Below are 22,502 nucleotides of genomic sequence, written 5' to 3' on the forward strand. Positions count from 1 at the left end.
ATTGCTAATGTTTAAATTAAGCTATAATCCAAGTGCAGTGTCTCCTCCTAATTTAGGGTTATGTCTAAATTAGTTAAGTGGTCTTCTTTAAGTAAAATTATACATTCCCCATCATGCACTGTGGCGATATGGCATTCACTGTGGTTTAGGTAACGTTCCCATGACGCATTGCATTATTTACGAGTAGGACCAACAATACCACTGAAATGCATGATGGGAAGATCACGTCTTTGTATTTATAGATTTTTCTATATTCATAGTTATCTATTTATTACGATGATTATTGCATAATGCCAATTTCTGGAGATTCTTTTAATAGCAAAGATCTTAACGTATTTGTATCCGAAATCAAAATAAAAACTTGAAGCCCATAAAATGGACTGCATTTGTTGTTTTTTCCTGCCTGTATCGGGTTTGTAAAACTCAGCTCTCGTTTCATACTCATTGATTCAGTTCCTTAACGCCTCTTGCCCTTTGAATACATTTTACTGAAGTTTGGACGTTATTTGTGGTGGCATGTCTTGATTTAAAAAAAAGTGCCTATCTGTAGTCACCTTATAGTTCCTTACACGCCAACAACAGTCTCTCTAATTAGGCTGCTTCAGAAGAACTATGTCGCTTAACTGGCTTTTACTACAGAAGAAATCTTATCTATTATGCATTAACTTTCCACTGGACACCGTCATGCCTCCCTGCACACACCAGAACAGACGCAAGAAACGTTGCTAGGCAACCGTGAATTGAGAACGTTTGAATACTCCTTGAAGAGGGAATTCTTCCACGGTAACTAGGTCAGCGAATGATGGGCCTAGATGATTAGAAAGGGTTGTCTTTAGAATTACTACAGTCTCTCGAATCTCCCGATTATGAATGAATCGATCAGCCATGTTTGTCTGTCCAAGATAAACTCGAGCAGACATTTCTTGATATTCAAATACATTGGATTTTTATCGTTTAGAGATCTATTCAATTTCGTTCTGATTATAACCTTGACATTAATCTTTTATAATGCTATTTGCAACGGAAGCATTGCTTGTGTCTGCACTGAATGCTGTGATTATTGCATGGTTACCAATAACCAAAAAATTATATTTTTGCACATTTTACAACAAATTTGAATATAATGAATTCCTTATAATTACACGACTAGATGGATAGCGTTAAATAATTATCAGGATATATTCCAACTGGGTGGAATAAGCTGAAATTAACTACATATAATGATATAGCGAGATGGAAGATTGAAAGGCAGCAGTGATCCTTATAATCGACCCACAAGGCTCTCGGAAATTGTACTCAGAGGCAGGCATTCTCTGAACTGACAGTGAAACTAAACAGAAACTGTAATCTCTAGATCTGACGGAAACATTAAATGGGTTATCAAAGGGCAATATCTGTAATTGAACAGCGTGTTTCATCAGTTTAATTTTAAGTAGTTTCTAACGTATACCTTTAACAATGATTGCACAACGGCACCTTCAAAGATCCAAAGTTCATGGAAATTGTGAACTTGAAATGCTGTATTTAGTAATGAGGCTATTTGAACTCATGATGATCAAATAATTCAATAATGGAACAGATATTCTACTAGAGAACAGACTCCAGAAATCATTCGAAAATTCTTTTGGTATTTTTAGTATTTTCCTATTTTTTTTCATCCAGTAGAGAGACGAACTACCCGTAGCGTGTATAATTTCTAAATGTGATTTGCAGACACCGCAGGACATGGTTGCTTGGTGCTTTTTTTATTTGTTGTATTATACGGTACCTGCCAAAGTTTGGCAACACCGCTGTCTAATATACAGATAATTTATATAACTCTAATACACTGATGCCCTTGTGGGTAGAAAAGTTTATAGAATCGCCGTCTTCCTCACACCGGGTTGAAAAGACCCGAGTTCGATGACGTGAGGAATTTTTGTGGGCCTTTTTCATAACGTGGCTGAGGTAATCGATGTCAGGCGAGGGCAGCATGGTTTTTTCTTCCAGAAACTCTGGTTTTTCGTCCAGAAAAACAGAATCGACCACAAACCACACCCAATTTGCGGACAGTATACATGGAACAACATAATCTTAGTCACTGATACTCCTAAACCCTCCTACAGCAACAACAATATATAAATGATTTCTATAACTCTAATATACTTCCTCCCCTGTTTCTGCCAAATTACAGAGTGAGAAAGACCAGACGACGCAAAAATAGATACATATAGAAAGCGGCCTAAGTTATAAATAATTGTAAGCCCATTTCAAAAAGTATGGAGTCATCAATTAAAATAGTCATGGCAAACCATAGTAAATCATAAAAAACAGAACCTTCCAAAGCTGGCGTGTGCCTCAATCTACACATTTTTATCTCAGCATCAAAAGGAACTGCTTACCACAGACGCTGAATTAGGAATTTCTCATGACGTCAAAGAGCTCTTCAAGAGTCTATGTCCCAAAGTCTGTAGCAATCAGCAGCTCTGCTGAGAAAAGCCTGTACCATAAGGAGCTGCTGAGGACAGAACTGCCAGAACAAGGAGCTGCAGCTCTGTAATATCATGAACCAGCACAAGGAACTGCTGGTGACGATCATACCAATACTGATAACACCATAAAATGCAGGGAATGTCAAGTAGAAACAGAAGACGTCGATGATGTGGATACGGCAGTGGGAGTGGACCCCCATTCGAATTGAGGAAGAGAATACTCTCTTTGCCCGCTACCACCAAAACGCAGCACACAGCCAATCCTTTCATTTATGAACTGTGTAAGCTTGCTTTGTAACTAATACTGCACACATCTTGCATTCGCAGCTCAGTTCCAAAGAATTTAAAGATGCTCACTTATAGATCACAAGAGCCTAATCTACAGCGGTGTCATGTTCCACCACCATGAGGAACCACCAATTTTCCCGATTAGTAGACGTATGCAAAATACCATAACCGTAAGTCCAGTTCCTTTACAGGGATATGACCTGTATGTTATGACTAGTACAATAACTATGATTGCCACTTTTTAGACCGTTTGGAATATCTGGATTGCGACACCCTTCTGGGAAGTGAGAATTTGCTTTGGAACGCGCTTGGTGAGATCAGCAAAGAGCATCCCTACGAGGGTGCGCTTCGAATATGGGAACTTCTTTGAGATTTATAAGGCTCTGTGAGGAAACCGAAAAATAATGAAGGCGAAATTTCATTGTTATAAATCATAATGTTATGTGTAGATTGGTCCTCCTAACTGAGCAGGTAGCATAATGCATATAAGCATCGCCCTCCCCAAAACCTGATGAAAAAAGCCCTGCTTCGAATCCCATCAATGACCGTGGTAACTTAAATGGCCTGTTTCCTCTCCTTGGCTGAATTAGCGGCTTTCAAGGGAAGGATAGCGAGATTTTCTTCTAACTAAAGAGCACACATGATTTATGGACATAATAACAATGGTTAGATGAGGTTGTTCTTTGGTAACTCTAATATAACAATTTTTATTTTTGATCATTGTTATAATTGACACCAGAACTAGTCAATAAATCGAAGCCCTCGTGGGTAGCACAGTTGGTGGGATCGCTGTCCCCGCAACACCTGGTGGAAAAACCAGAGTCCCGTCGATGACGGGAGGAGAATTTTTATGGATTTCAGCCTAATTCAGCCATTTTACACAAAATGGCTGAATTAGTCCGTCTCAGGCTAGGGTAGCATGATATTTTCTCCCGGAAACTCGGGTTTTTCTTCCAGTAAACAGAAAATTGACCTCAGAACATACTCAATTTACAGACAGCATTCTTCTTCTGCAAGACTTGAGTTTTTCGTAAACCATAAACAAAGAAACCATAGATTACACGTAATTTACATACATAATAGATTTATGCCTCAAAGTCTTAGGTGCCTCGTTCTTTTTTACGTGAAGAATCCAACCCTTTTCTATGTATGCACAAGTACAGGTAATTAAAAAAAACTTAATTCTTTTCTCTGTTTTCTACTAATGCTTGGAGATATCCTTAGAGATTACTTCTGTAATAAATGGCTTTTCTTCGGCTTTCTTTCAAAACTTTTGTTTTTGTTCCTAAGAATATAGTAAAATTCATTCTTATAATGCAAATATATTCCACTTGATCTTTCTTCGGAGACAGTTTCTAATCCAACCTTAATGATGCAAAATTCTTAGAAGAAAGCTACGTTGGGCAGAATTATTCCGTTGGTATTTGCTTTTTCTTGAAGCTAGTAAAACTTTTAGAGCTAAATTTAATTGCTACCAGGGACTGTTCAAAAACCCTAAGCATCTGATTCTTTTTTTTTTCTTGGTGTAACCACGTATTCTTAATATTCTACATTTTCAGGTAATCAGCGAGGAAATAAATCCTTGTGGAATGAAAAGCGCATTGCTAGGAAGCGGATAAAGGAACACATCAAGCCAAGGAAATTCCGTGTGGAGAAAATGCGGTTACAAAAATATTTAAAACAGCCTAAGCAGCGTTTTCTTTTATTACCAGAAGAGATCTGTAAGATATTGCAAGGTGGAATAGAGGGATCGCAGTGTCTCTCTTTATATTTAAAACACGCAGGGTATTAAAAATGTATTTCGTGTTTTTAGTGGACAAGAGAAAGAAAACTCAAGATGCTTATTTCGGTATTAGAAAAAGACTCAGAGATTTAAATGAAAGTGCATTCTTTCATCATCCGGCTTTTTTTTTTTGTTCATGAGATCATTAGAGGACACAGTTTGTAACTTCAGTTTATCACATAGAATATATTTTATCTACCTATTGTAATTGTTCGAAAATGATATAATATGTTGAAACCCCTTTAAGATATTCTTTAAGCGAGCTAATCGTTTGAATTTCTTAATGGAGAAAAGAAATAAAATTTAGAACAAAACTTAATGAATACATGAACTACAAAACATTACTTTAAATAAAGTAATGTTTTGTAGTTCATGTAGACTATCCTCAATGGAGGAATTTACAAGCTCTTTGAGTGATGAAGGTGCAGCAAATCTGCGTCTCACTTTCCTCTCCAAATATGCCCTTAGTGATTCAATAACATTAAAGTCTGGTGATTGTGCAAACCACTGGAGTTGTTTAGTCTCGGTTTTATGCTTCTCAAACCAAGACTGGACACGTTTGGCTGTGTGTATTGCAGCATTATCATCTTAAAACATGGAATCGTTTGTGGAAAACAATGTTTGCACCACGGGATGAAACTGGTTACTCAAAATATCAAGGTAATCAGCGGCAGTAATTTGCCCGTTCATCCTGATAATAGGTCCTAAGTAACACCAAAATATTGCTGCACAAACCAATGTTGATCATCTTCCATGTTTGATATGGATCACCCTCCAAGTAAATTCTCCCTGATGTTGGAAAAAATATGTATGATGATTCGTCTGAAAATATGACATTTTTACAACCATAAAGTAGCCAGCTTTTGTGCTCCTTACACCATTGCATCCTCTTTCTAGCATTGCCATCAGTAACGAGTGGCTTGGCAAAAGCAGCTCTGCCATAAATCTCTCAGCTTTATGAAGTTTTTACCAAACAGTTTTGCTAGAAACTGGATTGCTGAGACGCACATGAAATTTTGCAGTATCGCCTTTCATTCCCAGCTTTTATCATATTTCATTCACAATACTACTGCAAGATACTACTACTACAAAATACTACTGCTAGGGGCCTGGCGGCCAATAAGCCGGATAAACTGTGGGGGGGGTGGAATTTGTTGCTATTTTCTTTCTTTATCTATTTATTTATTTATAGTATTATTTTTTTTCTCTGGTATTATGTTTATTATCCCCCTATTCACCCCTCCCACTTTAACACCTGACTTGTTTGATTCTCAGAAAATCCTAGACTCAAAGGAGGGTCACAATATTATAAGTATTCCTCCTCTGGACTGGCTGATGTTTAGAATGACAGACAAACTCATATATGTTGAATATAACAATATTTATTGGCATTTCTTACATAAAAACTTGCAACAACATCTAACTGAGTACAATAATTAGTGGGAACTTGTTATACTGCTAGCGATTAACTGTGTTTATATCTTGTAATCAAAGTCAACCTTTTTTCAAAAGACTACCAATTCTAATATATATATATATATATATATATATATATGAGTCCCATTCCCAAAATTATTAGGAAATACATATATTCAATCAGAAACCTCTCCTTCGACCTCAGGTCAAACAGTCAACAATGATCAACCAAAATTAATTAGTTACCTTCCCGTTCAATTAATCCGCAATTCCTTAATTAGTGCTAGACACTCATTTAATTGTCTACCTGTTTACTCAATTTCTACCCAAATAAGATATACTCACAATAAATCAAAATTCACAATGATTCAAAGTTCAACTTTTACTTCCACACTAGTTAGTAATCTATTACCCAATTGTTAACCATTCTTAGTTACTTATTTGATCATTTCTTTCAAATCTAATATTAAGACAGAACTTCACTTCCAACTACAGATTAACTTACACTCTAATTGCATTATTCTTATTCCCTCTACTAATTTGAATTATCTCCCTTTATGTATTATAATTGTACATACATATATATTTTTATTACTTTGGCATTCTCTCCTAAAATTTATAGCGTTCTTCTAGAGTCCTTTCCATTACTAAGTTAGGTATTTATTTTTTTTTTAGTACTTATTCTAGCACTTACGCAATTGGGTGGGCATTTCTCCCTGTTCGGTCTCTCTCCCTATCTGCTCGAGGCGTGGACTGGAAGGCGAAAGGTTGCTCATCCGGGGAACACAGCAATCTATCCGAGGTTTTCCCTACCGTGGGTACTGCACTGCTGGAGTTAATACAGGATTTTATCTCCTTTCTTGGTCTGCGTTGCGTCCGTGGACTGAGATACCTTCCGGGTCGGCCAGTCGCTCAACTGCTCAGTTGAGTAATTTGCCTCTAGGACTCTCTGTGGGCGTTTCTCCGTTCTTTTTCCATAGACTGCATTAGCTTCTTCAAGGGAACATTCCTTCCGACTCTAGAATTTTCACAAAGTACTAATAACAAATTCTCTCACTACAGCTTCCATCTCTCCCAGGACTGCAGCCACCACCCAAACTTCACCACGACTCTCTCTCGAATACCCTCACAAACTTCTCTCTTGGTTCTCTTCAAAATTCCCTCCGCTTTTCCCTCTGCCAATCGCTGACATCCACATCCCTTCCCTCGTGATTCCCATTCGTCTCCTCTTCTCTTCCGTGGGCGTGTCTTCCATCCTTTATGTGAGAACTTCCGTTTGTCCAGCAATTTCTGGAACTTTCTAGAAGGTAAAACGGAAGTTCCGGTCAGCCAAGAAGTTTTCAGATCTTCCTTGTGACCTCACACCCCCGCCCACTACTACGTCGCCCCTACACCTGCCATTTGACGCACCATTAAAATTTTAAGAGCGCACTCCCGTACTCAGTGCCCTTTCTATTGAGTACTGCCCCTTTCTTAAGTGGGATTTGTTTCGGTCTATTTCAATTAACGACTCACTTAAGGAATCCCTTTCAAACGAGAGATATAACTAAAGCTGGGAGTGTCTGGAATAAACTTTCAAATTCCATTGTTTCCTAACACACGGTATTTGAACTGAAAGCTGACTGTTTAAACTACAATTAAGTCCCCCAATATTTAATAAAAAAACTTTAAAAAGCGGTACTCACCTTGAAATTTTTAAGCTTTCGCTATTCTTTTCTAGTCTATTAACACGGTACTTGAAGATTTCTAAAAATTTCGTATTGTAAAAAAACTTTATTAAATATTTGTAAGGATGGGTCCTTACAAAACAATGGGCACAACATATCACACTGCACAGACATGGCCCACACACTTTCAAGTCTCTGGCTTGACAGTGTACTGTCCTCGATACAGCGAAACACACGCGGAGATGGGAGAAACCCCAGGTGCCGTCCGACACGAACATACCTTATACCTTATAATACTACTGCAAGAAAGAACAAAAAAATCATCTTTGCTTGTTCATAAATACGCCATACAGCCATTACAGAAACTATTACTTTCATATCAGACCTTTCATTGTCTTGTCTTGTCCACCCTCTGTAGATTATCCTTGAAGTGGATTGGTAAAATGCACCAGTTTCATGATAAGAAAAAACCTTGCACAACTTTCCACTCTTCATAACTTACCTTGGTTGTGCATTTCAAATAAACAGCATTGCTTCGTATATGGGAAATATATTTGTATTTATTTGTAATCCTTGAGATTATTTCCTCATGGGTAACTAAAAATAACAATTAAAATTGCAAATTGGGAATATAATTTTAAATATAAATGGAAATTACAATTATATAACAGCATACTTCTCCTTAGAGAATGGTGCTGTTTGAAGTGTTAAGACCAAGACAAGTCGCACTGACTTGCTTCATAAAATGATATTAATCAATTTTGGTGAAAACTTAGTTTGCTCTTTGCTACATACAGAAAGGAAGTTTTGGAAACGCATGTACAATAAAGTTTCACAGCTCATGTAAGCCTCAATCTTTCCCTCTAAATTTCCTTGTGTTTCGAAGTACCGACCATTTGCATTCCTCATTGTAGAAATATCATATTGAGCTACGAGATCCTACAATGACGACGATTACCCGCTGGCTAAAATAAAATTTCTTACAACCTAGTCTAAATCTTCTACTCCTGGAATTCTTTTCAACAGTAAAAATTCCGCCTTCATTTATTTTACTAATCCTTCTCTCTTATACACCTATCAGGTCTCCTCTGAGGTGTCTGGTTGCCAAGTTCTGTATTCCACATAATCGAAGTCTTTGCTTGTAGCAATCTCATCATGCGATTTACCAGTCTTTGGACCCTTTCAAGAAGCTCATCGTCATTTTTCATATGAAATCTCCATACTTGTACGCAGTATTTCGAATGCAGTATAAAATTGTCTTATATAGCGGGAATATCACCTCCCTACTTTCGTGGTCGCCTATCTACACTGCTCAGAAAGCTTGATGTCTGCTCATATCGTAACTCCCAGAATCCTCTCTTCCTCTACTATTTTTAATTCAACTCCAAGTATACATATAATATATTTTGGGACTGCTGTTCCCCAAGCGCATTTTTCTGCATTAAAACATAGTGCCACTTTTCTGTCCATTCTCAAAGCCTGTTCCAAAGAAAGTCATCCTGAAGGAGCTCTGCTTGGCATTGATCAATTCCGACTCATATTTAGTTATCTGGAGATAAAAACCATGCAACCATCATCTGAGACTGACTAACGCAGCCACGTTGTGTAAAAAAGCCCATAAAAATTCCTCGAATGTTTGAGGGAATTCGGACTCAAGTCTTTTCCACCCGGTGTGGGAGAATGTAGATTATAACCACTGTGCTACCCGTTTAGAATTAAAAATAACAAAACAAGCACAAACAAAAGGTTGGACTAGTAGCTTGATTAAAAACAACATTGAATTAAATGAGAAATGCGTGTTACATGTAAGCACACGAGATATATTTTAAAAATTTGAACATTTAAAACATCTTTCATAAGTTTTGTACTATCCGTTGATATACAAAAAATAGCTAGCCAACAGAACTGAATTACTCACTAGGCAGCTGCCTGGGGTGCCCCCATTTTGATGGGATACGCTGTTGCTAGCGCCAGTGGGGTTCCAAAGAAATTAAATAAATGTTTTCCAGAGCGAATGTTAATTATATGCTGGGTGCCCATTTATTAATATTTTCTTAGGTTCCACAAATTAATAAATCCTCTCCGCCGACAACCATTTACTAATTTTCGACAAAATTATAAAGAAAGCTGACAATGTTTTTTTAAAATTAAGTTTTTGTGTTTATTTCGAATAGAAATCGAATATTATTAAGAAAGCACATTTATGGGCTCTTGTAATTGAAATAAACTGTAAAATGGAATATGAAAATATAAATAGCATTTAAGCAAAAAAAATATGCGAAATACCCACAAAGACAAACTAACAGCAATAAATTTTATGGTTTGTAATTCTGATTGACGTTGTGAATGAGATTTTTCGTTTATTTCTTCAACCCTGTCTAGAAAACCTTTTGTGTAATGCACTTCTCTCAAAATGTGTTTATTAAGTATTAAAGGGCCAAAGTAGTAAGGATAAAATCGCTCTTTGAGTGTGATATAATTGAATATATAATTTAATGCAATATAAGTTTTTATATTTAAATGTGTATATATATATATTAATTTTTTCATTCTTGTAAAGGTTTACGACAACGTTGGCATGCATGATGGATCTGCATTATTATCCTTTAGATTCCCAGAATTGTACAGTGGAGATTGAGAGTTGTAAGTATTTATTAAATTTTACTTTTTAATTATTTTTCCTGGATCTTTATTACACTTTAAGAAAATAAACAGTTTATTGATGAAAGTTGAAGTTTCTTTTCAACACCTAATATAAATTTAGGCTGTAAGCATCATATTCGCAGTATAAATAAACAAGTATATCATTAAAAACTTCAACGTATTTAATAATATTCAAATACACGTAAACTTTCTTTATATACCGCTTACCACAAGATGAGCTATTCCTACGCATGTGTGTTGTCTTTTATATACATTTATTATGCAGGAATTTTACATTTGATATTTCTTTCTCTTCTCCTAGGACTGCATATAATATGTACACAACATCGATTGTAACAGATGTGCATACATACAGGAATGGTAATTCAGTATACTGTATTGATACAGTATTGCTATGAATATCTTTATTAAAACAGTAAATGGGGAGAGAAGTTAAAAATAAACTAATGCAGTAACTGTTTAAGGTTAGAAAGCTGTTTTGAAAACTTCTGTAATAATAGACTATTAAGGGTATAATTTCATCACTGCTTTGTAAAGTCCTTGTGATGTGCTTAAGAATATCTACAATTACTGGATCATTTATTTGAAGTGCCACAGTTGTAAATGAAGAGTTTCGAGTTATTTTGGCAGCTATTTTTGGAAATAGAAGATCCTAAAAACAATAATAACAAAACTATAAGAAAAGAAGTATTTCACGGTCTTCCTAATCAGAAAGAGAAGCAAAGCTCTTCTAAGTTTTGCAGAACTTAATATGCATTAAAACAGTGAAGTCTATGGTAAAAAAATAGTAGCAATTTGCTGTGTGCCCCAGAAAGATCCCTTGTCGTTAGCACAATAGTTTAATTATTGCCCTCCAACACAGTGTTAAAAATGCATGAGTTCGCGTTTTGAGAATAAATTTTATTGACAATTTTCAAAAGGTGGTTGAGTTAATCGGTCTCAGGAAAAGGATTGCGCGGTTTCATCTCCAGAAAATTTGACAGTTTTTCGTCTAACAAACAAAGTCCACCGAAGAATACACAATATTGCAGACACAAAAAAACACGAAACATAAATAGGGGGAAACACTCAATCATCCATATTATTTCTAGAAATTAGGCTTCATGAATTTTACGCTCATTTCTACGAATTATAGATTGCTAAACACATGACACCATACTGGCCAGAGAAGGGTTACTTGAGGCGTTCAGAAATACCTGTTGGCAAAGACAGCAAGGTATTTCTGATGAAATACCTTGGTATTTCTGGATGGAATACCTTGGTTTTTATCCAGATAAACAGGCAAACTGACCAGAGAACTACATAATTCGGAGAGAGAGTTGGAGATAGGCGGAGGCGTGCTGGAAATATATATGCGACTTATCTCAGGATTATTCCAAGTTTTTTTTAATTGGTCAAATGGACCTTCGAAAATAAGAAATTACATCGTGGCTCATTATAGCTTAAGTTGTGTTGGTAGTAATACCAACCAACCACCGTTATTCAGTTTCAAGTATATGTTAATATATATATTAGGAGGCGCAGGTATGACCAGTGAAACCATTAAACTTTTGTTTAGAGTCTCTGAAATAGTTAAAACAGTATTTATTGATAAAATTTCCTCCTTCTGGCGTTTGTTTAGTTCTGGAAAATCATTGTGATTACATATTAAATGAGTACACGCCACAGTCGATCCTTGTAAGCCCGTATTTTCTTGATATTTGTTATTTAAATATTCTGCTTTTCTCTTCGCTCACAAACTAGATCCACATTACCACGTCCCATGGTATATAAAGCGAGAACTTAACTGTTCTCGCTTTATAATACCATGCTCGCTTTACAAACCACCTAGGCTATGTTGCGTTTCTTTTTCGCGTCCAATGTCCCATTGATTACCCATGTAATCAATTTATAATACGAAAATCCTCTTACATTGAAAACTCAGTCTAAGATGCACGACAGGGAGAATTAACCCAACAGGGCTCTTTCATTTCTCATATTCCCCTGTCTTGTTAACTCCCAGTCTGCTGTGTTCCTACTTTCTGTGCAGCCGACATTTTCGTTTCTGGAGGGAAGATTTTAATTAGCTGAAATGTTTCAGTTGATTAATTAATGGAAGTGCGGCTCACGCTATCTTCAAATTCGTACCTCCTCCTAGTTATATATCAGCACCGACTTACGTCGTTAATTAGACGACATCTGTGTATTGCTTGTTATGGTTTTTCTGCATACCCAAATCTGCAAGATTTCCTTTTAACACGTTTCCCCAATAGAGGGTGTGCAAAATGATTACAAGCGTATATTTTAGTTAGAAGCCAAACTGTTTTAAGAGACTGATACAACAGCGCTCTGAATTTGATATATACATCTGGAATCTAATCAAGGGATGAATTAGAAACCATGAGTGAAACACATCGAAAATAATTGCCCACTATATAACAACATTTCATTAAATTCATCGGATGGGTTTTTCTGTGTGTGAAGTAATAACTCGACAACCAGTGAAATGATTTTGGAGATTTAACACTAATTCCTGAAAACCTTCAACACCATTAAGATTGGAAATTAAATTATGGTATTTAAAAACGAATTTAATTTTTTTTTCGTTAGCTTTTGGAAAATGTAATTTGCTGAATGCATCGTAGTGATTAATATTAACTAGTGAAAAATTATAAGTGCCATTTTAGACACAAGAAAATGTCTTGAAATAAATTTATATTTTATAGCTAATACATTTGAGAATATAAACTTATTTTATTCACAACTAACCTAAAGATTATACAACATTTTCCAATGAAAGAAAAAAAAAACACTCGCCTGAGACCGACTAATTCAGCCACGTTGTGAAAAAAAAAATCCCCTAAAATTTCTTCCCGTGACTGACTGGGATTTCTTTGCTGGATGAGGAGAGGACAGTGGTTATATCCACTCTGCTACCAGCGAGGCATTTATATTTTATTGGGTTACAATAAACTTTGGAAATATGCGATTCTCTTTTTATCTTTAAACTTTCTGTGCAAAGATCGCTACAGCATTTACGACAAGGTTCCTTTTTTTTTATTATTGGTGTAAAATTGGTGTTCCTTGCATCAAATAAACTGCTCCTTGTCTGAATTTCATTGTTTATCTAAAGGTCCTTAAATCTTTTTTGCTATGACTGCTGATTCAGACAATTATTTTTGATTACTGGATTGTCATAATATCTCTCCAAGACTGTAGAAATAAGAAAAGAGTTCTTTTGTCCAAAGTTAGCTCCATTTTTAGCGTTTTAAATAGCTGACGAGCTGCTACGCATTGGGTAACTGTAAAGCGCAAAACAGTCCATCAGGGGAAAACGTACAAATGTATGCTCTCCGTGGAAAGAAAGACGAATTAGTCTGTCTTTTACAATGCAAGCGTCAGGAATGCAAAGTACCACTTATCGTATACCTCAGAGAGCATGATCTAGCGGCAAAGCTTTGTCATGACTACCACCCTCTTTAAAGACGTTCGTAAATGGGACTACCTCTAATAACTGCAGAAGGAAAATGCTTCAAGATGCAGAGCACGATGTTGCAGAACATAAAGTAGTTCTCATATTAGGATAAGAAATTCTTCCTACTTCTAATCACCGGGTATCCATTAATCGGTATATTATATTTAGCGCTTTGCACCACTTTTTCGAACGATGTGGTGAAAATCAATCATTTAATAGACAATATTTTATCGATCTAGCTCAGGAGGCGTGTTATGTGCTGACGTGAGAACGTCCACAAGGCACATCGCTCTTTAATTTCGATTAGAAGAAAAAGTGTAAATTTTGTAAACTGTTTCCAAAATTAGCACTTCTTGTATTTGCAAGAATTTAAGGATGGCAGAAGATAAATACGCAAGGGAGATGCGTTGCTGCATTTTAATATATACTTGTATTCATAATTATATTTCGATGACATGCAGTGCATTCGTATGTAAAAATAACATCAGCCTTACAATTTATAGCAAACAAAAAGCTGAGGTGATTTATGTAAGTGCCGTGATGGTTCATATAGATTTAAGAATTCCATAAATTTAAGAAAGCACATCTGGTGCTCCCGTAAAATCTGAAGACTCAGGTGTGCCTTTTTCTCGAAGTTCCTTGTTCTGTTGCTTTCTCATATGCGTGTGTGAACTGAGAAAATCATTTCGCCTTATCCAAACACTCTGAATATCTGAAAGTTTTCAATCATTTTTGAAAGAAAATAAAGGTGCACGTGTTTCCCTTGTGTAAAGACACGACTTCGTGCGCGCGTGCGATTTAAATATTGCTACGTGAACGCGTTCTATAACGTCCAATAAAACACAAAAGGAGAAGGAAGAGATTTGAATAGGCATAGCAGAGACCAGCCATGTTATGAAACCGGTATACACCTTTTCTGTCTGCATGCAGGGCATCTGTGAGTCATTCCTAGCTCAGATACTTTCAGTTAGGAGACACATACATAGTGTGTATTACTAAAGTAAATCCTTTGTGTTTTATATATAATCCTTGTTACCTGCGATCTAATCCATTTGGTATGGATTCTGAGGTCGTAGAAACAGATTTTCCATTAGATATTGCGCTCATAATGCCCAACCTTTGGAAATGGTCCAGAAGCTTTTTGAAGGTGCATTTCATTAATCTTTTGAAGACCTTAATGCAGTATGGAATGCCAATATGTAGGATGACTCTTTCATGCCTTCAAAGAACATTAATTATTCTGATTAGCAATTTTTCAAACATAGACTACATATAGTGGATGATATGCACTTATCCTCTGATAACCGAAGAATCTCGATTTACAGTAGCTTGTACGTTTTTTTCGCTTTGAAATTTCCTCCTCCAACTTCAGTAATTGGATTTTTTTGTTTCCTTTGGTTTTTCTCCTTTACGATGCATGAGAGCATCTCTGCCGAACAATGATCTCTTGTTTAATTCTTTTCTATGTCTCTCTTTCTCTCTCTTATAACGTGCGTCTCATGTTTTTCACGTACTTTGCAGTACGCTGGTAATTGAGGATTGACCTTTCCCCATATGGGAAAAGGAAATGATGCTCATTTAGACTTAAAGAAAATCCTTTCTTTAGGAATATTTATTTCCTTTGTAGGTCTGGCGCCAGGCTATTCTTTTAACCTTATATCGCTCCCGCACAGCAACCCTATTTATCAAAAGAACTAACGCTAAGTTTCCTTTTTAGATTAAGCCGATGAACTTTTTTGAGATACTCATAATTGATGCCATAATAAAAGTGCTTTAATGGTTAATAATATAATGGTGCGTCTTTATTAAAAGGTTAGTTATTTCTAATAATTATTTTCTCTATCATGGCAGGTAAAATACCATAAACACTTTCGAGAAATCGCAAAAATCGTCAAGGTTATACAATCTTTGAGTATTTCATAATTAATGTCAATCTGTCTCTCCGTACACATGTTACAAACAAATTCTTAGTGAATGGATTGAAAGATAATTGTTGTTACGAAAAATACGCACTTAATACCATCACCAGGGCTGGCGCTAGCGATTGTGACTCCTGAGGCAAAACCTTCTAAAAGGGCTTAATTCATATCGTATTTTAACACGCATATATTGCAGTAGCTTATCTAGTAGCACCTGTGGCAAGTGACCAAATTGTGCAGCCATAACAATCACTAAATCATATCTATAAATGACTTTTATTCTATGACAGGCTTCCCAGTTAATGGGATGAAAACATTTGAGTTTCAGCTAACTTGTCTACCACTTGAAAAGCCTTTAAAGAGTTTCTGCTTAACTGACCACATACACAACCGTTTTTGAATTTCAGAGCTCAACTGAATTGTAAACTCCAAGGTAATCAGTGAATCAGAGTTCTCGCTTATGATTGTACATAGCAAAACAATTACAAAAAAAAAAAGAAAAGAAAACTGCAAACAAAAAATTTTTTCTAGCCATTCCGCACTCTGCAGAAATACCAATCGATTCAAAATTTTTCGTACATCTGTCCATTTGTGGGAATAAGCTGAGTATACTGTGACTCCTGCCCCGTGACCTTTCTATCATCACTAGACTAGTCATTGTATTCCTTCCTTTCTTACACTGTTCAATTCAAACCATCTTTTCGCTGGTAGCTAAGATCAACATCTTATTCGTTTACGATAATGGGATTCACACAATTTGAATGGAAATGAGTCTGCCCGAAACGTTCCACATTCAGGAAGCCCATCAACTAGGATATCTGTTAAAGCTGAAGTTCATCAGTTAACTCACAGCTACTCACAACTTTTTCTTGGCTTTAAGTATCCTTCACATACGACATTTCCTCTTACTTCTGCTGCTTAAAGGCTACCCTCAAGGCAACTGATCCGTGTAGTCTTAAGGAGATTACAAGCACCCTAACGTATAGTATATTAAGGTATCTTGAGGACGGTTATTACATATATTAAACTTAGCGTTAGTCCATATGAATTCTATGAGGGTAACAGAGTATATATGGCTAAATTTCATTTATCAGACATAAGCATTCATTAGGCCTTATACACTTTTCCTACTCATACTCATTACTAAATATCTTAACATGAACTACTTCACGCACTAATATCCCAAATTAACATACCAAAAATTGACACTACCACATGGTAGAGTTTGAAACATTTGGTATGTTAATTTGGGATATTAGTGCTACCCATATGCAATACTTTGCATTTGTCAATGTTAAATTTCGATTGCCATTTCTCAGCCCATCTGCCTAAGTTTTCTAGATCTTGTTGCAGTAGTATACCTCTCTTACTGTCATTAACCATCATACCAATCTTTGTATCATGTGCAAGCTTAGACATTAAGCCTGATATACCTTCCTCCAATATCATCAATAAATATAGAAAACGCCAGTGGGCTTAGAACTGAACCCTGGGGGAATCCACTAATAAGATTAGTCTATGAAGAGAGTGCCCATTACTAACCTCTCTTTCTTCTCTGCTTCAACCAACCCTTTTTCATGGCAGTAACTTGCCCTTAATGCCACACTCTCCAATTTTCCAATTTATACAGCAGTCTTTTATGTGCAACAGTAGCTAAAGCTTTCCTGAAATCTAAGTATATAATATCAAATTTATTTTTTGCATCCAGTTCCTTTGTTATTGCATCATAGTATCCAATCAGCTTGGTCATACAAGACCGCCCCTTATTAAGTCCATGCTATACCTGTAGTATAATTGCATTCCTTTCAAGATGGTCGTGCATTACTTCCTTAACTAGTGACCCCATTATGTTTTCTGGAACACAGGTTAAGCTAACAGACAAAGGCCCTGACAACAGATGGGTCGCAAGCCACCATCTATTTCGAAGGCGTCCAGATCGAGCAAGTGCAGGACTTTAAATACCTTGGGTCGCTGGTCCAGGAGAAGAAAGTTGCATCCACCATGGAAATCCACAGCAGAATTGGACAGGCGGCCACTGCGTTCGCCTCGCTCAAATGGTGTCTGTGGAAGAGGACCAACATTTCCTCAAAGACTAAAATCCGACTCTTCCGGACTTTGATCCTGCCCATTCTCCTTTACGGATCAGAAACATGGATTTGTCTCAAGCTAGATTTAAACAAACTTGAGGTATTCCAAATGCGATGCCTGCGGCAGATTTTGGGCATCTCACTTCGTGACCGCATCACTAATGATATCATCCGCGCCAGATGCCAACAGCAACCAACCATTGCCGACCAAATCCAGAAGCGAAGGCTTAGATGGTTTGGCCACGTATGTAGAATGGGCACGAACAGAATACCATCCACACTCCTTTGGAGACAACGACCCACCCAATGGAGCATCCAACGGACCGCGCCTAGGAAAACGTGGGCCAAGCAAGTGGAAAATGACTTGAAGAGCCGACGTCTCGACCTTAACCAGGCCAGGACTGACGCCATGGATCGTAACGTATGGAAGAACATCACAGAGCAAGTCCGAAACCCTGCGGCACCTACAGCAGCATACTGGTTGCGTGGCCAACTGCCTCCCCCAGCTGCCAGCTAAGGACCAAGAAGAAGAAGAAGAAGAAGAAGCTAACAGGTCTCTAATTACTCACATCACATTTTGATCCCTTTTGTGAATTGGGGACACATTCACAAATTTACAGATCATATGGACCTCCCTGAATCCGAAGATGCTCTCATAATTATGGTTAAGGGTTTGATTACCTCCTATGTTACCGCCCTAATTATAACTGGACAGATCCCATCCACCCCAGTCGCCTTTTTTATGTTTAATTTCAACAATTTTTTTTTCCACTTTCTTCTCAGTTATCACAAAATCATTTAGTTTCCTGTTAGAGTTTCATTAACTACTGGAAATCGTCTTACTTAAAGAATTCCTCGTTTGTGAATATTTATACAAAATACCTATTCAATTTGTCTACAATCTGAGAAGGATCAGTAACAGTTAAACCATCGGCATCCACGGGACCAATGTGATTCAACCCCTTCCTTCTACTGTTAGTATAAGTAAAGAAGTCTTTGCTGCTTTTCTTTGCATTCTCTGCCAGAGACTTCTCATAATCTACCTAAGCTTGCCTAACTCCCTTTATGACTTGATTGCAGATTACTTTTTATCTACCATGGGCTTCTGTATCGCGTAATAATTGATTTACACCCTGTGCATTTTTCTTCTTTGCCACAAGTCTCAACAGTTCATCTGACATCCATTTAGGTCTAATCTTTGAACAGCATTTCTTAGTTGGTATGAAAAGCATAGCAATGTTTACGATTACTTTCCTGAATGCGTCCCATTTAGAATTTGCTGTTGGTAACATCATCAGTTGGTTGTCTTGACAAAAGCAAAAGACCCTTGACAGTAATTACATCTTTAATTAAATCTCACATAAGTATATTAAGATCATATCCACCCAGTGGGTCTTTTACTTTCAGATTCTTAATGCACGAAGAATCACTGTTGATAATCAGATCAAGAATATTTCTTCGTCTTGTTACCTTTCCAACTTTCTGCTGTAGAATTCAGTTATTCAATAAATCCGCAAAAGTCTTGCATTGTGTGAGTTAGCAAACCACATCTATTCATTATGTGGAAAGATGAACTCCTCTTTATAAGACATTTTAATTTCCTGGCCCACTATTTCTCTGTGTAGTTGTTTGTATACTCATTGCAGTCATTACGCCTATAGCACACTCCTGTTCTCATTTTAGTTTTCCCAGTGCTTATGTCACACCGAACTGAATAAACATTGCACTGGTTACCCAAGTAATCTGGATGCGCTGTCTTAGATTTAATAATTCTTGCTAACTAAGAGCATAACTGCTCCCCTTCCTGTCCGAGATGGCTTTTCTGTACACATTATACCCCCATATTCAAATTCTGCATCCCTTCTGTCCGTGACACAATGTCTCCAATATCCGTACAATGGATTTTGATGACTTAATGAGTACTTCAAATTCATCAAATTTATTTACTATGCTGCTGGCATTAGTGTACATGCAATCATGCACTCAGTGATCACTGAATTTTGACCACCTATCTAATATGGTATTGGCGCACCATTCTCACGGATAACAGCCGCTTTCGCTTAGGCATTGATTCCACTAGATGTCTGAAAGCGTCCGTAGGGAACTCCGGCTATGCTGACTGCAATGCTTTCCACAAAAGATGACGGCTGCCTGTCCACACATCTCACTTCCTGTTCCCAAAAATTCCACAGGTGTTCAATTGGATTGAGGTCAGACGAATTTGAAGGCCAATGAAGATGGATGATGTCTTCACTGTGTTCCTCTAACCACTTGTGCACAGTGTGAGCCCGATGACACGGCGCATTTTCGTCTTAGAAGAACCCGTTTCTCTCCAGGGTAAAATGCAACGTGGCAAGGTGCGCAACAGTTCATGCCCTTAAAAGATTGTCTTACAAGTATTGGTATGGTATAGAATACTCAAGTATTCTATACCATTCCTAGATTTACTTCTAATTTGCATCCGATCTCAAGCAGTTGGCGTTTGAATATTTGTTCAGTCCCATTTATACTGAATATAAGTAAACTTTGACTAAAATTGTTTTCCGTTAAATTCCTAAAACAAAACGCAATACTGTGTCCTCTCACTTCACCAAGTTGGAAAAACCTTTCCTTGCCCGGTTGATGTGCTATAAATCGCATCGCAGTGCATTTCAAGGCCCTATTTTCAATTAACAATTCGAGGAGCTTCCCCGTAGCAATTCGAGGAGCTTCCAAAAAGATCCGAATCAACATTTTTTTTAAATTTATTATATTAGGCGTTCCCTGACAAAATTGGCATCCCCGCCATATTATACGATACCGTACTTAGAGACCTGGGTACATGAATCCACTTATACAATACACATAAATTCCATTAGATAGGAAGCTCACTAAAACGTAGTCAGTACAACAATTATAAAAAGTGCACATTGATGCAGTTCAGCCTTAAGGAAGATGCCACCAGAAAAAAGAATCCACATTAGCTGACTTAATTGAACAAAGTCCAAAAGAATGATGGGTTCACCAAAGATGCACTTTCCACATTAGGTACATCTTGGCAGACTGCAAACACTATTAGCAGCAAGTCTAGGTAGACCACCCATAATAGCAGTCCACCCATAATTAGCAGTCCATCAAGTTTATATGATCACTAAATCAGAATATAGTCCAAGCTGAAACTTGTGGGGGGGGGGTGTATTTATGAAATGTTATTTTATATATTATTTATATTTTATTCCCCTATTAACAACTCCCCTTTATAATAACTCCCCACTTGCGCATCTGACTATTTTACTTCAGAAAATTCCAAGTTCTAGGGGAAAATCTCCTTGATGAGTTTAATTCCCTTTGGATAGGCTTTACACAGAACAACAAAGAGACACACAAATGTTGTATAATAAAAATACAGTTTATTGGACACTTTTACATAGATACATCAAACAAAGGAAATTTATTAAACTCATGACCAAATAGATTTAATTTCATCTTCTTATAACAAAATGTATATGAGCAAGGTATTTTGCCTATTGAGTAAACTCAAGGAGGGCTATTTCCTTTACATAAATCATAATCAACTATCTCCTCCTTTTAACTAACAAAATGTTTCTATTTCCTTACTCCTGAGTTCAATTGACTTTCAAAGAATCTATTAACATTCTCCTTTCATTACAAAACAATTCCTACTCCAAATTGATAAGCTCCGATACTCTTAATTTCAGTATAAATCATTACTCTGTTTTCTAACAGATTATAGCCTACAACCTTCTCTAATCTAGGTAATTATTACTATCAAATTTCTACAATTAACTACTTGCACATTCGGGGGTTACTGACATCCGTCTATCCCCTTCCAAAATTCATACTTAGTCATTCACTTATTTAACCAAATATTAACAAGTATCAATCACTTCAAAAATTTTATATCTATTCCCTTCCAAAATTTATTTATATATATTGACTTGCCCTGGGTAATGTCCTTCAGTTCATAACATTCACTAACTTATTCATTACAATATAGTACTACTTATACATGTGTTCAATCAAAAGTTCTGATAAATTGGTTATCAAGTGTCTATAATCGATGTGATGGTGAGAGTACTTAAACAAACTAATCACTTACTGACATAACTTGGCAGACTTCACGGTACATCCTTCTCTAAGCGAGTAGGGGATCCTTTCTATCTGGGTCGCATCTCACAATCACTGGGGGCGTTCGACATAAGATGCTGGATTCCTTCCTGGGTACCTTTGTATTTCTTTATGGACGCATTAATTTCATCTGATCAGAATGGCTGTACTCTTTTTGTCCGGCTTCGGATTTCATCAGCTCCAGCGTACTTGCTCTCAGAAATATCAGGCAATCTCGTTCCTTCATAATGGAGTTGACTCCTTCTCATCTGCTTTAAGGATCTTGAAAAATTTTCCCTCTTTCCTATGGCACGTGTTCATCTCTCACTTCGAAACTCAGTCTCCTTTTGACTGATTATCTGACCGACTTCTGCGCTCCAACATCATCTTTCCACTTACTCGACTGCTTCTCTCACTAACTTATTAGATCAACGACTTAACTGTTCACTTAAAGCTTATCTACCCCTCATACTGACTACACATTAAACTTAGCCACTTTTCTCCACCGGCTACTGTATCTAAAAAAACTCATTCCTTTCTTTTCTTCTCCAACTCTCATCTTACTGCCCCACTCACTGACACTGACCCACTCTCCTCTTACTGCCCAACTCACTGACACTCTTTTTTTGTCCGTCTCCATCCACAA

General features: G+C 36.9%; 1 protein-coding gene across 1 annotated transcript in view; it reads left to right on the top strand.

The window, feature by feature from the left end:
• Positions 1 to 22,502, top strand: part of LOC150088044 (gamma-aminobutyric acid receptor subunit beta-like) — a 239,974-nt gene that overhangs the window by 108,906 nt on the left and 108,566 nt on the right. The window contains exon 5 of the mRNA XM_090369302.1: positions 10,186 to 10,268. Coding sequence (XP_090225428.1) covers positions 10,186 to 10,268 — 83 coding nt within the window. The remainder of the gene's footprint in view (positions 1 to 10,185; positions 10,269 to 22,502) is intronic.

This window comes from Mastigoproctus giganteus, chromosome 3 (genome assembly GCF_048544385.1).
Source record: "Mastigoproctus giganteus isolate SK-2022 chromosome 3, ASM4854438v1, whole genome shotgun sequence".
Taxonomy (NCBI): Eukaryota; Metazoa; Arthropoda; class Arachnida; order Uropygi; family Thelyphonidae; genus Mastigoproctus; species Mastigoproctus giganteus.